The following is a 16,011-nucleotide window of genomic DNA, read 5'->3' as shown; positions in this document are numbered from 1 at the left end:
TGGAGAAGGATGGAGTTAGTGTTCCTGTGCTAACTGCTAACTGCTAACTCGGCTATGCAAGAGGAAACGCTGCCAGGTCTCTAGCAGCAAGGAGTAGGCAAGAGAAGCCATGTTCAGAAGAACAGTTCATTTTCTACAGTGTTCCATTCATGTTCAGAAGAAGATTATAGAACTGTTAATACGGACATTTCAATCTAAATACAGCAGATATAGAAGACTGAAAAAAACACATAAGTTCACTGACTAAAAATATCTTATTATTATTTTATTTATGTATTACAGATTGATTTATTTTCTTATTAATTCTAATTTGTTTATTTATTTTTTATATTTTGTGTTGAAAAATAAAAATAAAGAGATTTGAGAAGATTGGAATTTCTTAACCATGCCTTTCTTGTGGAAAACCTAATGCGGCCCAGCCTCACCCAGACTCTGCCTGCAGCGGCCCCCAGCTAAATTGAGTTTGAGGCCCCTGTCCTACACCATAAATCAGTAAGAGAGGGTACGACCTCTCTCATGGCCCCAAGTGGTGTGTGCATGCCAGAGCACTCTGGAAGGCACACAGAGTCTTTACAGACTACTCAGGATCAAACCTCTATCATCATGCAATCGATTATACAACTCTAAGCATATATGAGTAAATATTTCTAAGCATAAATGACAATCAACAATATAAACCTTACAGCTGGTTTTAATAACAGAATTTATTTGTTTCCCAAATGAGAAAGAGCTATCGAGAAACACTCCTAAATCTTTAGTTCTGAACTTTTCCAGTGGGCCAAGGTCAACATTATCTGCTAATGCTAAATAGGCTGCCGTTATTAACTAATGCTAATTTGATGTGAATTAGCATTATGCACTAATGCTAACCCTTTTTAACAATGTGAGTAGCTAATGCTAACACTATTTCCCTTAACTTTATAACAATGTGAACGACTAATGCTAACACTCTTTTTCCTAGCATTACAGCATCTGAGCTGCTAATGCTAAGTAGGCTGCCATTAGCACCTACGTCTAATTTAAGGCAAATACGCATTAGAACCTAATGCTCATATCGTTTTCCTTTGCTTTATAGCAATGTGAGCAGCTACTGCTAAATAGCATTAGCTAATGACAGCAGTCTAATTTAATGCAAGTTAGCATCATTTGCATTATAACGATGTGAGGAGTTAATGCTAAGTATGCTGGCATTAGTGGCTAATTCTAATTAGGGGTGAATAATTATTACAAGCTAATGCTAATAACATTTTCTCTTCCCTTTTAACAATGTGAGCAGCTAGTGCTAGGTAGGCTGAAGCTAGCAGCTAATGCTAAAGCTAAAGATAATTTGATGTGAATTAGCATTACATTAGTGCGGAGTTAATGCTAACTAGACTGCCATTAGCAGGTAATGTTAATTTTAGGTGAATAGGAGTTGGCAGCTAATGCTAATACTATATTTTCTTGCTTTAACCCTTTAAAACTGGTCAGAGTGGGCACACTCTGTTTTGCGCAACTATTTTTAAATCCCGGTAGCACTGTAACCACGTGAGCTAGCGCAATAATTTTTTTTGCATATGAAACCTGAGGAGTTGTACTTACATCTTATGCCATCAGCTTGTCCTAGGTTACAGTTTCCTTCCACATATGCTTAGGACTCATATTGCACTGCTGGAAATAGTTTATTTTGATGCATATGCTGTTATTTTGCAAAGTTGCAGTATAATATTCATTGTTGTTTTTCCTGCAGTATATAAAAATTGGTGTATTTCAAAAGTAAAACTATGAAGGCACTCAAAATAAATTTCCTGTGGTGGGAAACTATTTTGTGCAACTTTTTTGTATTTACAGTTTTGAGGGATAAGCCTCTTAAATTTCTCTAACTAGAAATATATGTTAGAAAAACAAAAACGATTTTCTATTTTTTTGTAGTTTATTGCACTTTTTTGCAATTTATGTAATTACTATGCACTTAATACATACATATTATTAAAATTTAGACTGTAATGGTTGTATTGATGTATAGCAACTTGAAATGCTCCCAAAAATGGCTCTACAGCATGTAAAAATATAATATAAGCTCTGGCGGACTTGGTTCTATGGTAGGTCTTAAAGGGTTAAATCAATATCAGTAGCTAATCCGATTGTTCAGTCTGACGTCAGGTGAAGCCATTTTTATGCATTTAAGAGCTGTGTTGAATTCAACATTACAAACTGAACATTAGAACTATCCTTTTCTCCAGGATTTTCCTGATTTAACATTTCAATATGATTCATTTTTGTTCTCTACACCTGCCGTCATCACTTCAATTATTTCCACTGTGGATTTGATCATATTGTTTGCCCAGCATCTCTACATTTTCCCATCCATACTACCTGGAGCTCATTAACACTATTAAGACTGGAAACTGCTGTTTAAGCCTGATGGTGACACTTTCTGGTGAAGAAGTGAATTGCAGTAACAGGACTGGCTGGCTTATGATACACTGGACATTTCCAGCGCTTTGTTTTCTCTGCTCACAGACAACACAGATACACGCATGTATATACAGCCCACGTCCAGCTCTGCATGCACTCCTTCTGCTCCATTTCTATAGAGAATAAACAACGTAACACAATCATTCTCCATTGTTTTCAACTCAACCAGCTGCATTTAATGAAGGAGTTTGAATTTACTTTACAACAACTGCTGTTGTTTCCTGTCTGCATTCATGTTCTTAACTGTACTCCACACATTCTGAACTGGTGTAGTTCTTCCTAAAGTACTGCAGTATTCCTGCCAGTACATCCTTTTAGTTTTCCTAACTGTTTCCTCTGATGCTCGTTGCTATTCTTTCCTCAATGCAAATTCATGCTAAGCTCCTTAGTATCCATCCCAGTTTCTAAACCTGTAATAATTGCTTTAATGTGTCTTTGGCCTAATTATGAGTCTGTCCACATGTTTGTAGTTCCCCACTTGCTTTGGTTTCTTAGCTCTGATTCTCTGAAATTTATCCTTGAAATCATTTACTGGCATCTCTTCCTCTCACTCCCACTATCCCCAGAACACCAGAGTATTCATCTCCTGGCCTCTTTACATTTTCTCCAATCATCCCTGTTTCTAGAGTCTCGCCCCATCTGCAGGCAGTCCAAGAGAAACTGCCTCTGCCATTTTCTTCTTCTTAATCTTTGATTTTTCTCTTCACTTTCTCCATTGGGTCTTCTTAGACACACTTTCCAGAAAGCAGCAACATTTTTTGCGCCCCATTTTTCAAATTGTGCATCTTACTTCAGCTTAATGTAAATGGTAAATGGCCTGTATTTATATAGCGCTTTACTAGTCCCTAAGGACCCCAAAGCGCTTTACATATCCAGTCATCCACCCATTCACACACACATTCACACACTGGTGATGGCAAGCTACATTGTAGCCACAGCCACCCTGGGGCGCACTGACAGAGGCGAGGCTGCCGGACACTGGCGCCACCGGGCCCTCTGACCACCACCAGTAGGCAACGGGTGAAGTGTCTTGCCCAAGGACACAATGACCAAGACTGTCCAAGCCGGGGCTTGAACCGGCAACCTTCCGATTACAAGGCGAACTCCCAACTCTTGAGCCACGATCGCCCGTATGTGTGTTTCCTGTTTTGTTTTTACACAGGTCATGTAAAAGAAATCCTACCAGAGGCTCGACAAAGCTGAACTGAAAGACAGCACGGGCAATAAATCAGAGCAGCACAGAACTTAAGCACACATATATAAGGTGATTTAACAAATCATGTCTGTTGTAAATGAGTAAGCCATTTATCGACCTGACTCAGGTTTTAAATCATCATCAGAAAAGACTGAATCCTGACCTGAGAATCCCAAGTGTACACTTTGGACTTTCCACTGCAGAAAATAGAAGCTTCAGTCCTGAATCCTGCAGGTTGTTGTTACCCAGGTCCAGCTCTGTCAGACGGGAGGACTGGGAGCTCAGGACTGAGGACAGAGCTTCACAGCTTCTGTCTGACAGGTTACAGCCACTCAGTCTGAAGAAAGGATGACAAGAAGACATGAAACACTTGTGTTAAAGTATATTCATGGTGCCTTGAGGAGCTACTACATTTACAATATTTCAACACTGTTTCAGGACATGCTGGAATCCTTATTGCCTCATGTTACAAAAGACAAATGTGGCAGTTTACTGTGACTTGCATGGATTCATTAAAAAAACAAAACATACACACAATGTTAATTTTTTCCAAATTAAATTGATTAAATGATGTTAATTGATGAAAAAAAAATCGATATCGCTTGATCTGACCTCAGCGTTTCCAGTTTGCAGTATTGACTCTTTATCCCAGCAGACAGAAGCTTCACTCCTGAATCCTGCAGGTTGTTGTTACCCAGGTCCAGCTCTGTCAGACGGGAGGTCCGGGAGCTCAGGACTGAGGACAGAGCTTCACAGCTTCTGTCTGACAGGTTACAGCCACTCAGTCTGAAATCAAGCGGGAAGGGAGACAAGATCAACCAAACAAATCAGAGCTTTATTGCTTTTTTGTTGTTTTTAAGCAGAAATCAGTGAGGTGCTGGTAGATTCTGTTCTTTTGGTTTATTACCCAATAACACACACATACACTAATATTTGTGACTTTTGTAATAGTAGCATTTACAATGCAAAGCAACAGCGATCACAGATTGAAGGGGCCTGAATAAAACTACAATGCAGTGATTTTTAAGATGACCCGTTCTTCCAATTTCCAACAACAGATTTCTCCAACCTTACAGTTAAAAATAATTCTTTATCTCATACTGAATCTTGGTGCACCTCCCCCAGTTTATTAAAATGAAGAGGTACTGAAGTTGCTGTAAGTGATGTGTGATGCCACTGATTTCCTTCCTGATCCAATACAAAGTAAAATTCAGGCTGGTATCTGCGATACTGATGAAAACTATTCCTTCAGAATCAATACAAGACATAAGAAAATATGTTTTGTATAACATAAAAAGCCTGAATTTTAAAATATTCAGTTAATAATCAAAAACAGATGTGACTGAAAATAATAAAACTGAGAAACATTTCATGGCCATTGCTACAGGCCATTCGATCCTTTTACAACCATTGCAAGAGCTTGGTTGGCATAGCCGGCAATACGTTGGATAGTAATAAGTCCGGTGGGTGATGGGCTCCACCAGGGCTGCCCTTTGTCACCGATTCTGTTCATAAATTTTATGTTTAAAGGCTGTATCAAAAGTTCATTCAAGTTACAATATTGTGGTCAAAAGTTCTCCTTTTTTCTTTTATACTATACAACTACGCTGGCTCATGGTTTTAGGACACGGATCTGTCATGGAAGAAATCTATGACCACTTTTAATCAACATTTTAAAAATAAACATGATCACAGATTTACTCACAGAGCCTTGTTGGAGGCTTTGACCACTGGCAGCAGCCTCAGAAGAGCCTCCTCAGAAGCAGAGTATTTCTTCAGGTCAAACACATCCAGATCTTCTTCTGATGACAGTAAGATGAAGGTCAGAGCTGAGCACTGAGCAGGAGACAGTTTACCTGTGGAGACACTTCCTGAAGTCCTGTATTGTTGGATCTCCTCCACTAGAGAACGATCATTCAGTTCATTCAGACAGTGGATCAGATTGATGCTTTTCTCTGCAGACAGATTCTCACTGAGCTCCATCTTGATGTAGTGGACTGTTTTCTGATTGGTCTGTGAGTTACTTCCTGTCTGTGTCATCAGGGCTCGTAAGAGAGTCTGACTGGTCTGCAGGGAAAGACCCAGGAGGAAGCGGAGGAACAAGTCCAGGTGTCCATTTGGACTCTGTAAGGCCTTATCCACAGCACTCTGGTAGAAGGGTTTCTCTGAATATTCTGTTGTTTCAGACTTCTTGGAGGTTGTTTGTTGTTCTTCCAGCAGATTGAGTCCAGAGTTGCTGAAGGTCAGATGGACATGAAGAGCAGCCAGAAACTCCTGAACACTCAGATGGATGAAGCAGAACACCTTGTCCTGGTACAGTCCTCTCTCCTCTTTAAAGATCTGTGTGAACACTCCTGAGTACACTGAGGCTGCTTTGATATCGATGCCACACTCTGTCAGGTCTGATTCATAGAAGATCAGGTTTCCTTTCTGCAGCTGATCAAAAGCCAGTTTTCCCAGAGACTCAATCATCTTCCTGCTCTCTGGACTCCAGTGTGGATCTGTCTCAGCTCCTCCATCATACTTGACCTTCTTCACTTTGGCCTGAACCACCAGGAAGTGGATGTACATCTCAGTCAGGGTGTTGGGCAGCTCTCCTCCCTCTCTGGTTTCCAGCACATCCTCCAGAACTGTAGCAGTGATCCAGCAGAAGACTGGGATGTGGCACATGATGTGGAGGCTTCGTGATGTCTTGATGTGGGAGATGATCCTGCTGGCCTGCTCCTCATCTCTGAATCTCTTCCTGAAGTACTCCTCCTTCTGTGGGTCAGTGAACCCCCTGACCTCTGTCACCATGCCAACACAGTCAGGAGGGATCTCATTGGCTGCTGCAGGTCGTGTGGTTATCCAGAGGCGAGCAGAGGGAAGCAGTTTCCCCCTGATGAGGTTTATCAGCAGCACATCCACTGAGGTGGACTTTCTAGGGTCAGTTAGGATTGTAGTTTTGTGGAAGTCCAGAGGAAGTCGACACTCATCCAGACCATCAAAGATGAACACAACCTGGAAGTCTTCAAAGCTGCAGATTCCTGCTTCTTTGGTTTCAGTAAAGAAGTGATGAACAAGTCCCACCAAGCTGAACTTTTCCTCTTTCAGCACATTCAGCTCTCTGAAAGTGAATGGAAATATGAACTGGATGTCCTGGTTGGCTTTGCCTTCAGCCCAGTCCAGGCTGTATTTCTGTGTTAAGACTGTTTTCCCAATGCCAGCCACTCCCTTTGTCAGCACTGTTCTGATTGGTTCGTCTCTTCCAGGTGAGGCTTTAAAGATGTCTTCTTGTTTGATTGTTGTTTCTGGTCTGTCTGGTTTCCTGGATGCTGTTTCAATCTGTCTGACCTCATGTTCATCATTGACCTCTGCAGTCCCTCCCTCTGTGATGTAGAGCTCTGTGTAGATCTGATTCAGGAGGGTTGGGTTTCCTGCTTTAGCGATGCCCTCAAACACACACTGGAACTTCTTCTTCAGGGTGGATTTAAGGTTACGCTGACAATGTCCACTGTGAGTTCCTTTAGAAACAAAGAAAAATATATATATTGAATTTAAGTACTTATCAAGGGTACATGACCATTTCTTTCCTGCCCAAATTAAGTGCTTGTGAAGAATCAGGTCAAGTTCTTGCAACATTATGAAATTTTAGTTTTTCCATTAGCTGATATATTTATAGATATCTTCTTACTGCTCAGTAGATGATCAGCCTGCTTATTCAGCTTCATTCTCTTCAGGATGTTTGCTGTGATCTTCACAAATGACTCCTTGCTTGAATTATTATAGTTGAACTTTTTCATTTGTTTTGAATCGAGTTTAGGCTCACACTTTTGATATGACTCTAGAAAAACAAACAAAAACATAATAACAGATCCATCACAGCATTATTAAGCTGTTGCATGGTTTGTTTTTTGTGTGTGTCTTTTTTTTCAGCATCATGTGTAACTGAAGCCTTTTTTGTATTTATTAATAATTCACCATCACATCATGTCAGATGTTTAAGTTACTTCATGAGAAATTTTAACTAAGTACATGGGTGTTAAAGTAATGTTTTTCTGTATATTTAACTAGTTTGTAGACATCAAAGCCCTGTTTATTTTTTATTTTAGCAAAACATCCTCTGAGGCAAGAATAAATCAACTAATTAGCAAAAACAAAAGAAAAAAAGAAAACATGTTTGACATAAATTACATTAATATATAATTACAAATTATATCCCCAAATTACAACAACTGCCACTTGAAGGAACTTTATATTGTTAGATAAAAACCTATAAAAACAACAAGAAGAATTAAGATTTATCATTATACCAGTATATACAAGTCAGGAGTACTTATGCACTAAGGGTTGACCGGGGATGATAAAGTGGATGATAAATAGGTAAATGTAATCATCAACAGTCAAAAATAAAAACCAAACTAGACAAAAAGTCGGTAGCAGGTAGACAGAAGTTAAAATAAATTAACTAATATAGGAAGTATGAGACAGTGGGATCGCTTAAAGCTTAATGAAGATTACATTTAATTTAAAACTCAAAACTGAAACTAAAACAATAAACCATCAAAACAAGTACCTAGAAGTGCAAAACCACAACCACATTGTTTTGGTTTTGATTGAATTGACCGCTGCCTTTGAAACAGTAGCCCACAATATTCTAATATCTTGATTAAATGTCCTAGTGGGCATTAGTGGCACTGAACTTAAATGCTTTAGGTATTATCTGGCAGAGAGAACTTTCTCTGTGAACCTTCTTAGTTCTGATTTTTCTGCTGCTTGTTGGACATGTGGCCTACCAGGGTGTTAATTTTAGGGCCATCACTATTTTTTCCCCCCTTTCTTTACATTTTAAATGGACTGATTGATATATACTGCTTCTCTACTCTCCCAGAACACTCACAGCAACAAAACAGAGGTGATAATGTTTGGGCCTAGTGGCCCATATGAGTCCTTTTTTGTTGCTTTGGGAAGATACCGATTCACAAGGTCCCGAATCGATTCGATCCACGACTCGATTTAATTCGATTCACTTCAATTCGCTTCGAATTGAATCTGGGAAATTTTGACAGTCAGAAATCAGTACATTTGCATATTTTTGTATCTATAAAAAGGAAGCTGACACACGCAAGACTTTATCAAAGGTGTGAGCATCACAACAGATGCCTTTGTGTCAAAGTAGCTGAAGATAAAACACAGAAAAACATGAAGGTGATTTTCCAGGACTGGGATTTTATATTCTGCAGTACATCAAAAACAAAAGAAAACCATTAATCAACATATGAACCTCTGATGTTACAGCGGTTTTATTAGAGACACGGCTGAGCGTTTTGCATAATTTTAAAAAGTTTAAATTTGTTCAGTATTGAACGGCAGAAATTAGGTTTTCTTTTCGGAAGAATGTAAAAGGAAAAAAAAACAGCAGCAGACAGGCTGTAAACAACGGTAGACTTGTGCGTAACAAGCAAGCGAATAATGCAGAAAACAGATTTTTAGATGGGAAACTGTTCTTGAAGTACAGAGAGAGAGAGAGCTGTGCATGAAGTAAAAGTAAAAGTCAGAGGGAATTGATGATTGATTGATTGATTGATTGATTGATTGATTGATTGGTAATTTAGTTCAACATGTGAACAATATACAGGTACATTTAGAAATGAAAATAAGAGAGAAAAAAATACTATACAAAATACATACAAAAAAACGTTCTGATTAATTTACATGTTGAAAGGGAGTGGGAAGAAGTAAACACTTATTTAATCCCACCCCTTTGCCATAAATTATCAGTTAATATTTAGTCAGCTTCCTTACTGATATAATGATGTTTATGTTGCTGCTGGTTCGGTCAGTATTGTTTGGAGAGAGATCAAACTAACAGCTTTAGAATCAGCACCAAAAGGGCGTGAACACAAAGCGTGGACCCGCCGACACCTCAGAATCAGCGAGCTGTCGGCTTTCAGCCCCGACTGTGTCCGTGCCGTCAGGTCAGAAAGGCGACATCTCACTGATTCTGATCCGCGCTGTGTGTTTACGTCTTTGTGCAGAATCCGTGTTCCTGCTCTCATTTACTGTCTTAGCTGTTTGGTGGTTGTTGAAATTTTGTGAGGTTTCACCTGAGATTCTGGCGTTTCGGGCAAAATAAATTTAGATTTAAAAAATCGATTCAGGATTTTAATGAATCGATTTCACGTTATCCAAGCCAGAATCGATTTTAATCGATAAATCGATTATAAAAACCCACCCCTAATTATTACCAACCTTGGGTTTAATTTGGACAGTGATTTTAAACTGGAAAGTAAATTATAATTGTTGTCTAGTTTTTCAAAGTATAGCGTTTTTTATTTTAGGCAACTGACAGCAGTGAAATGTTTTCTTTCAAATTCAACATTTTTATTTCTCACACACACAACCATACACACAATTCAACATGTGGTTTCTAGGCAGCACCTTGAAACAGTGATCCATACTTTTATTTCATCCCATCTGGACTACTGTGATTGACTTTATGTGGGAGTCAGTCATTACTCTCACATGCTCAGCTGGTTCAAAACACCGCTGCATGAAGAACCTATAAAAGAGAGCATGTTACCCCTGTCTTAGCCTCGCTCCACTGGCAGCCTGTATATTTTAGAGTTCATTTTTAAATTGTTGTGTTTAGTTTTACATTTTTCACAGTCTTGCCCTGCCTTACCTTCTTCATGCCTACACACCTCATCAGTCAGCTGACCAGCTCACTCAGATAGCCTTCTCTATCATTGTTCATAAGTTATGGACTAACTTGCCGTTACATGTTAGAGAGCCCCCTTCACTGTCTACTTCAAAAACACATCTTAAAACCCATTTTATTATTTTTGACCCAGTGAGACTCGGTCTGTTTTAGTTATTTGACCTTTTTTATTGTTTTTTTATATCACATGTATTGTTATTATTTAGTATCAATGTACAGCACTTTGTGTCACCTATGGCTGTTTTAAAGTGTATTATAATTAAAGATAGTAGGTAGGTAACTGCGGTTATACTTATGGGCAACTGTTCATTAACTGGGGCTCAGAGCTTAGTTACACTGCAGAGCTGAGGATACAGAGATACCACATGGAAACAACCTGAGTTCCTATTGGTCAGTGCAGGCTTCATGTGTTTCTACCTTACCAATGGCTCCTGAGACAAACTAAGGAATTATTACCTTGTGATAAACAGGATGAAGATGCCTGGGCTGAGGGTTTCCCTGTTGGAGTAAAGTGCACCATGAATAAGGAACTGTTTGTTTAACAATGAAGACCTGCATGGCTTCAAAATACTCTAAATATAATCTCCAAAAGTTGATTCTGTTCATCTGGACGTAGTGTTTTCTGGGAGAAACGTGTCGTCACTCACCCAAGTGACTTCTTCAGTCTCAGCTGACTGCAGGTTTCAATCTTATAAACAGTACATTTGGATATTGACTGAAACCAGCCCACTGAAGGAACAATGGGCTGGGAGGGCAGTGTCTTCATCGTAATTAAGCAAATTCTCATGACCACTGATCAACAACCACTGATCAATAACCACTGATCAATGGCCACGAGTCCCATTCACAGAGAGTTGGGGAATGGCTGCAATCACAGCATGTAAGATGGTGACAGATGTACGAAATGTTTCTCCCACTAAAAACGCTACATTCAGATGAAAAACAAATCAACTTTTGGAGATTTACTTACCTGCATGATTGAGCATGCATCAAGATGTCTAAATATAATATTTGTACTCAAACAAATTTATTAGAGAAAAGACACACAATTGAAAGTTCAGACTAAAACAGCCTCAGTTTTCCATCCATAAACTGTGACAGTGTTGTCCTGATACTGCACTGAGTCATGTCTTTTTTCTCTGACTGACCTTCATTCATCTTCTTTAAAATCAACTCTGCCACCTCCATTACATGGCGAGTAGTGTATGTCTCCACCATAAGATCCACTGTTCTATGACGTCCATCCTTCCTTGCGTTCTCCAGTCGGCTCTTTTTGATGGTTGTGAAATCACCTCCGGGTCCTTTTTCCAGGTACCAGTGGAAGAGTTTCAGCTCCTCTTCTCCCAAATCTTCCAGCATGTTCAGCAACTGCTCCTCAACAGATTTTTCCATCTTTCAACTGTAAAACATGAGAGAGAACATGAATCTCATCACATGTCCAATGTATTTACTTATTTAGAATATTTAGAGTTTGAGCAGTTTGAGTTCAGGTTTTGTTCTCAGAGCTTTTATTGAGCCATAATGTCTCCTTTTACCTCTTGAGCTCCAGCGCCCCCAGTACAAAGGGGGTGAACTGCCGTTTAACCCTCCAGCTCTCAGGTCTTTAATGCAAATATGGACACGTATCCACAAAAAGCTCAGAATTCACCCAAAGAATTCACATCAGCTCACACACACTTTCTACCTTCACCTGCAGAGGAAACACAAATCATTCATGTGCACATCAGCTGAAATCCTCCTTTTTATCATGTGTGCTGTCCAAATATCAGCTGCTTCTTTCCTGCTTCATCTCAGTGTCAGCTGAATGCAGTCAGACAGCAGTGTGAGGCAGAGGAAGCTGCCATCAGCTGCTCTGCTATCAGTCCACTAGATGTAAACTACTAGAGTAAAGTTTTTAAATAATTCTGTGTCACTAAATAAAGTTTTTAGGGGAAGACATGGATGTGTAAACTTCAAATATCTGCTTTAAAACATATTTTGAAAACGTATATTTGCTCTGGCAGGAAACATGAAACCAGGTAACCACCCACTAAGCAGGAAATATTAATTACAGTGACAGTAAAGGAGGTAAAGGGCTGTGACGTCATCACGTACGCTGCGTCCTCTGTGGGCTCTGAGTGAACTCACAAAGTACAAACTACAAGTACACAAACACGAACGTAGCTCAGAGTGGCGGACACACTCGGCCTCGTTGGTCCAGCTGTGAGTCCGTTACCGTGAACTATGGAGCGGCAGATTTGTGCTGAACTAAGCTGCACACAGCTGATGTTAGCCAGGAAACATTACACACTGACTTTAATGGAGAGACCGGAAATACAAACACACACAGTTTGTTGTGTGAAGGAATCAAACACGAGCTGAACAAACAGTAAAGTTCCTAAAGACAAACTGTTAAAGGAGGAAACAAAGCAAACTTACAGTTTCTTCACACACCAACAACAAGCTCCACTCCACGACGTTCAGGAAGTGAAAGTCAAAAAAACACAAAAAAACACAAAAAACTAGAAAATAAACGATCACGTTTTGAGTTGAAAACAGTGACAACAGATACAAAATCACATAGTTCATAATAAAAAATGACTGCTGTGAATCTTCTAAATCCAGTGGATGATGTTCAGGTTGTGTTTGTGCTGATTACAGAACCATGTGATGTGATGACTGCAGTGAAGAAGAGCAGCATATACTGTCACACAGCCCCGATAGCAACATGACTCTGGACCAGATCTGTAGACCAGGTCTGGACTGGAGTCCACCTGTGCAGTGGAACAGATCAGGATGGGATCTGTTTGTTGTTGTCACCTCTGAAGAGCTTTGACGTTCAGTTTTAGACAGTTAAAATCATTATTTGCGCCAGTGTTTCTGGTCTAAATGTGTCATATAAATGCATAAACCACAGGATTTACCACTAAGAGCTCCTGTCTGGCCAGAATGCCGTTAGCCCCCTGTGTGGATGTTATAGTGTGGACAGGGTGAAGGCCAGATCAGTGAAAGATAGAAGAAAGCAGAGGAATAGAAGAAAGAAAAGGGACAGAAAAGAAGGGTGGTGGGGAAAAGTCGAGGGTGAAGCAGATGTACACAATGGGTCTCTACCTGCTGCCACAGATGGAGCTCCCACAGCCAGGGGAAGGAGTACTAGCGGTCCAGTGCAGCGGCCAGCCAACCACTGCAGAGGCCGGCCACTTCAGAGAAAGCCAAAGACGGGACCCTGGACCCCAAGTACCACCCGACACCTGCGGGAACCCCGACTGCGCAGCTAAGAGGAACAAGCCATCCCCAGAAAAAACCCTCATAGGAGCAGGCCAGCAAGTCTCACACCAGTTGTGACATCACATCCTGTGTTGTGCGACACAGTCGTTGTGGTGCGTTGGTCATTATTGCTTAATTTTTGTAACTTGATCCATTGTGCCGTGGTCGTTGCAATCATGCTCATTTTCCCACCATTTTAATGATGATCCTGCACCGAAGCTCAGAGAGACATGAATACACAGAGTGAGATGTTGAAGCAGTTTGAAAACTTGAATTTGTGGAGAGAACTTTGCAAAAAATACCCTCAACAAAGTCGTGGCTTCCAGGTTTGGCTTCTCCTTATCAGCTCATGTGGTGTGATCCTGTCTGAATGGTCTAATTTAGGAGAATAGTGCAGCGCCTTCTCCCGCCTTAACGACAGTTAGAAACGACTGCATCTGTGTGCTGACGAGATGAGTTAAATGACTATTGTGGCGGGTATGATGGTGCCAGGAGTGGTTCCAGGGGTGGCGCCACAGGGGCACTGATCCCAGCTGAAATTTGATTGGCCCCCTGAATCAATTTCACACGTTGTTGTGCAAATGGAATAGACCACAGGTGGAAATTATAGGCAATTAGCAAGACATCCCCAATAAAGGAGGGGTTCTGCAGGTGGTGACCACAGACCACTTTTAATAATGGATTGCATTTATATAGCGCTTTTCAAGAACCTCAAAGCGCTGTACAATTCCACTATTCACTCACTCTCACATTCTCACACTGGTGGAGGCAAGCTACAGTTGTAGCCACAGCTGTCCTGGGACAAACTGACAGTAGTGAGGCTGCCATATCGCGCCATCGGCCCCTCTGGCCAACACCAGTAAGCGGTAGGTGAAGTGTCTATCCCAAGGACACAACGATGAAACTGTCCAAGGTAGGGCTCGAACAAGCAACCTTCCGATTACAAGACGAACTGCCAACTCTTTTGCCACGATCGCCCACACTTTTCAGTACCTTTGCTTTTTGGTCTGGTCACTGGTCACAATTCTATTGCTTACTTATAAAATTTTAAACAATATGGCACCTGACTACTTAGCTGATCTCCTCTGTCTGTACAGCCCTCAGAGAGCACTAAGATCATCGGACCAACTGCTCTTAGTGCAACCTAGGTCTCGGCTGAAGACCAGAGGAGACCGTGCCTTTGCCGTTGCTGCACCCAGGCTATGGAATACTCTCCCTCTTCATATTCGCGCGTCAGATTCCATTCAGTCTTTTAAATCACGTTTAAAAACGTATTTGTTTGATCTGGCATTTAAGGCGAATTAGGGTAATTTACATCTGGCTCTGTATTTAGATTATGTAATCATCTTACATCTTATATTTTATATTTTATATATTTGTAATTTATATTTTATTGTGATTTTATCTGTATTGTGATTTTACTGGAAAGCACTTTGGTGTACTTCGGTCTTAAAAATGTGCTATATAAATAAATTTTGATTGATTGATTGATTGATTGATTGATTGATTGATTGACTTTTGAATCCTGGCGGTGATTTCACTCTAGTGGTAGCATGAGACGGAGTCTACAACCCACACAAGTGGCTCAGGTAGTGCAGCTCATCCAGGATGGCACATCAAGCTATGGCAAAGTGGCTTGCTTTGTCTGTCAGCGTTGTGTCCAGAGCATGAAGGCGCTACAAGGAGACAGACAAGAACATCAGGAGACGCGGAAGAGGCTGTAGGAAGGCAACAACCCCGCAGCATGACCGCTACCTCTGCCTTTCTGCAAGGAGGAAAAAGAGGAGCACAGCCAGAGCCCTGCAAAATGACTTCCAGCAGGCCACAAATGTGTATGTGTATGCTCAAACTGTCAGAAACATACTCCGGACATCCACAGGTGGGAGTTGTGCTACAGCCCAACACCGTGCAGGATGTTTGGCATTCGCCAGAGAACACCAAGATTGGCAACTTCGCCACTGGGGCCCTGTGCTCTTCACAGTCTGGTGACCATTGCTGCCTACAACATCCTCCAGCATGACCGGTTTGGCAGTGGGACAGTAATGGTGTGGGGCGGCATTTTGAGGGGTCGCACAGGCCTCCATATGCTCGCCAAAGGTAGCCTGACTGCCATTAGTGGGTGGAGTGTGTCAGCAGTTCCTGCAACACAAAGCCATTGATGCTATGGACTGGCCCGCCTGTTCCCCAGACCAGAATCCAATTGAGCACCTCTGGGACATCATGTACCGCTCCAACCAACATGCAACGTTGCACCACAGGCTGTCCAGAAATGGGCGGATCCTTTAGTCCAGGTCTGGGAGGAGATCCCTCAGGACACCATCCAGCACCTCTTCAGGACCAGGGCCTGGCATTGTAGGGAAGTCATACAGGCACATGGAGGCCACACACACTACTGAGCCTCATTTTGACTTGT

The 16,011-nt window shown here is 41.1% G+C and overlaps 1 protein-coding gene across 5 annotated transcripts in view; it reads right to left on the bottom strand.

The window, feature by feature from the left end:
• Positions 1-12,809, bottom strand: part of LOC146640581 (protein NLRC3-like) — a 26,192-nt gene extending 13,383 nt beyond the window's left edge. The window contains exons 1-7 of one of the 5 annotated variants that reach the window (XM_085399941.1): positions 12,771-12,809; positions 11,501-11,751; positions 10,809-10,850; positions 7,326-7,475; positions 5,358-7,155; positions 4,265-4,438; positions 3,816-3,989 (exon numbers count right to left, since the gene is read on the bottom strand). In XM_085399941.1, coding sequence (XP_085256067.1) covers positions 3,816-3,989; positions 4,265-4,438; positions 5,358-7,155; positions 7,326-7,475; positions 10,809-10,850; positions 11,501-11,744 — 2,582 coding nt within the window. In that variant the 5' untranslated portion in view covers positions 11,745-11,751; positions 12,771-12,809. Of the gene's footprint in view, positions 1-3,815; positions 3,990-4,264; positions 4,439-5,353; positions 7,156-7,325; positions 7,476-10,808; positions 10,851-11,500; positions 11,752-11,887; positions 12,037-12,770 lie in introns of those variants that run through there. The other 4 variants (XM_085399937.1, XM_085399939.1, XM_085399938.1 and 1 more) reach the window with 4 other exon arrangements.
• Positions 12,810-16,011: the final 3,202 nt, after the last annotated feature.

The sequence above is a fragment of the Rhamphochromis longiceps genome, unplaced genomic scaffold, assembly GCF_057381845.1.
Source record: "Rhamphochromis longiceps isolate RC_006_pf unplaced genomic scaffold, R_longiceps_female_GT1.1 unmapped_scaffold_4, whole genome shotgun sequence".
Lineage (NCBI taxonomy): Eukaryota > Metazoa > Chordata > Actinopteri > Cichliformes > Cichlidae > Rhamphochromis > Rhamphochromis longiceps.
This window is presented reverse-complemented; position numbering and strand designations above follow the sequence as displayed.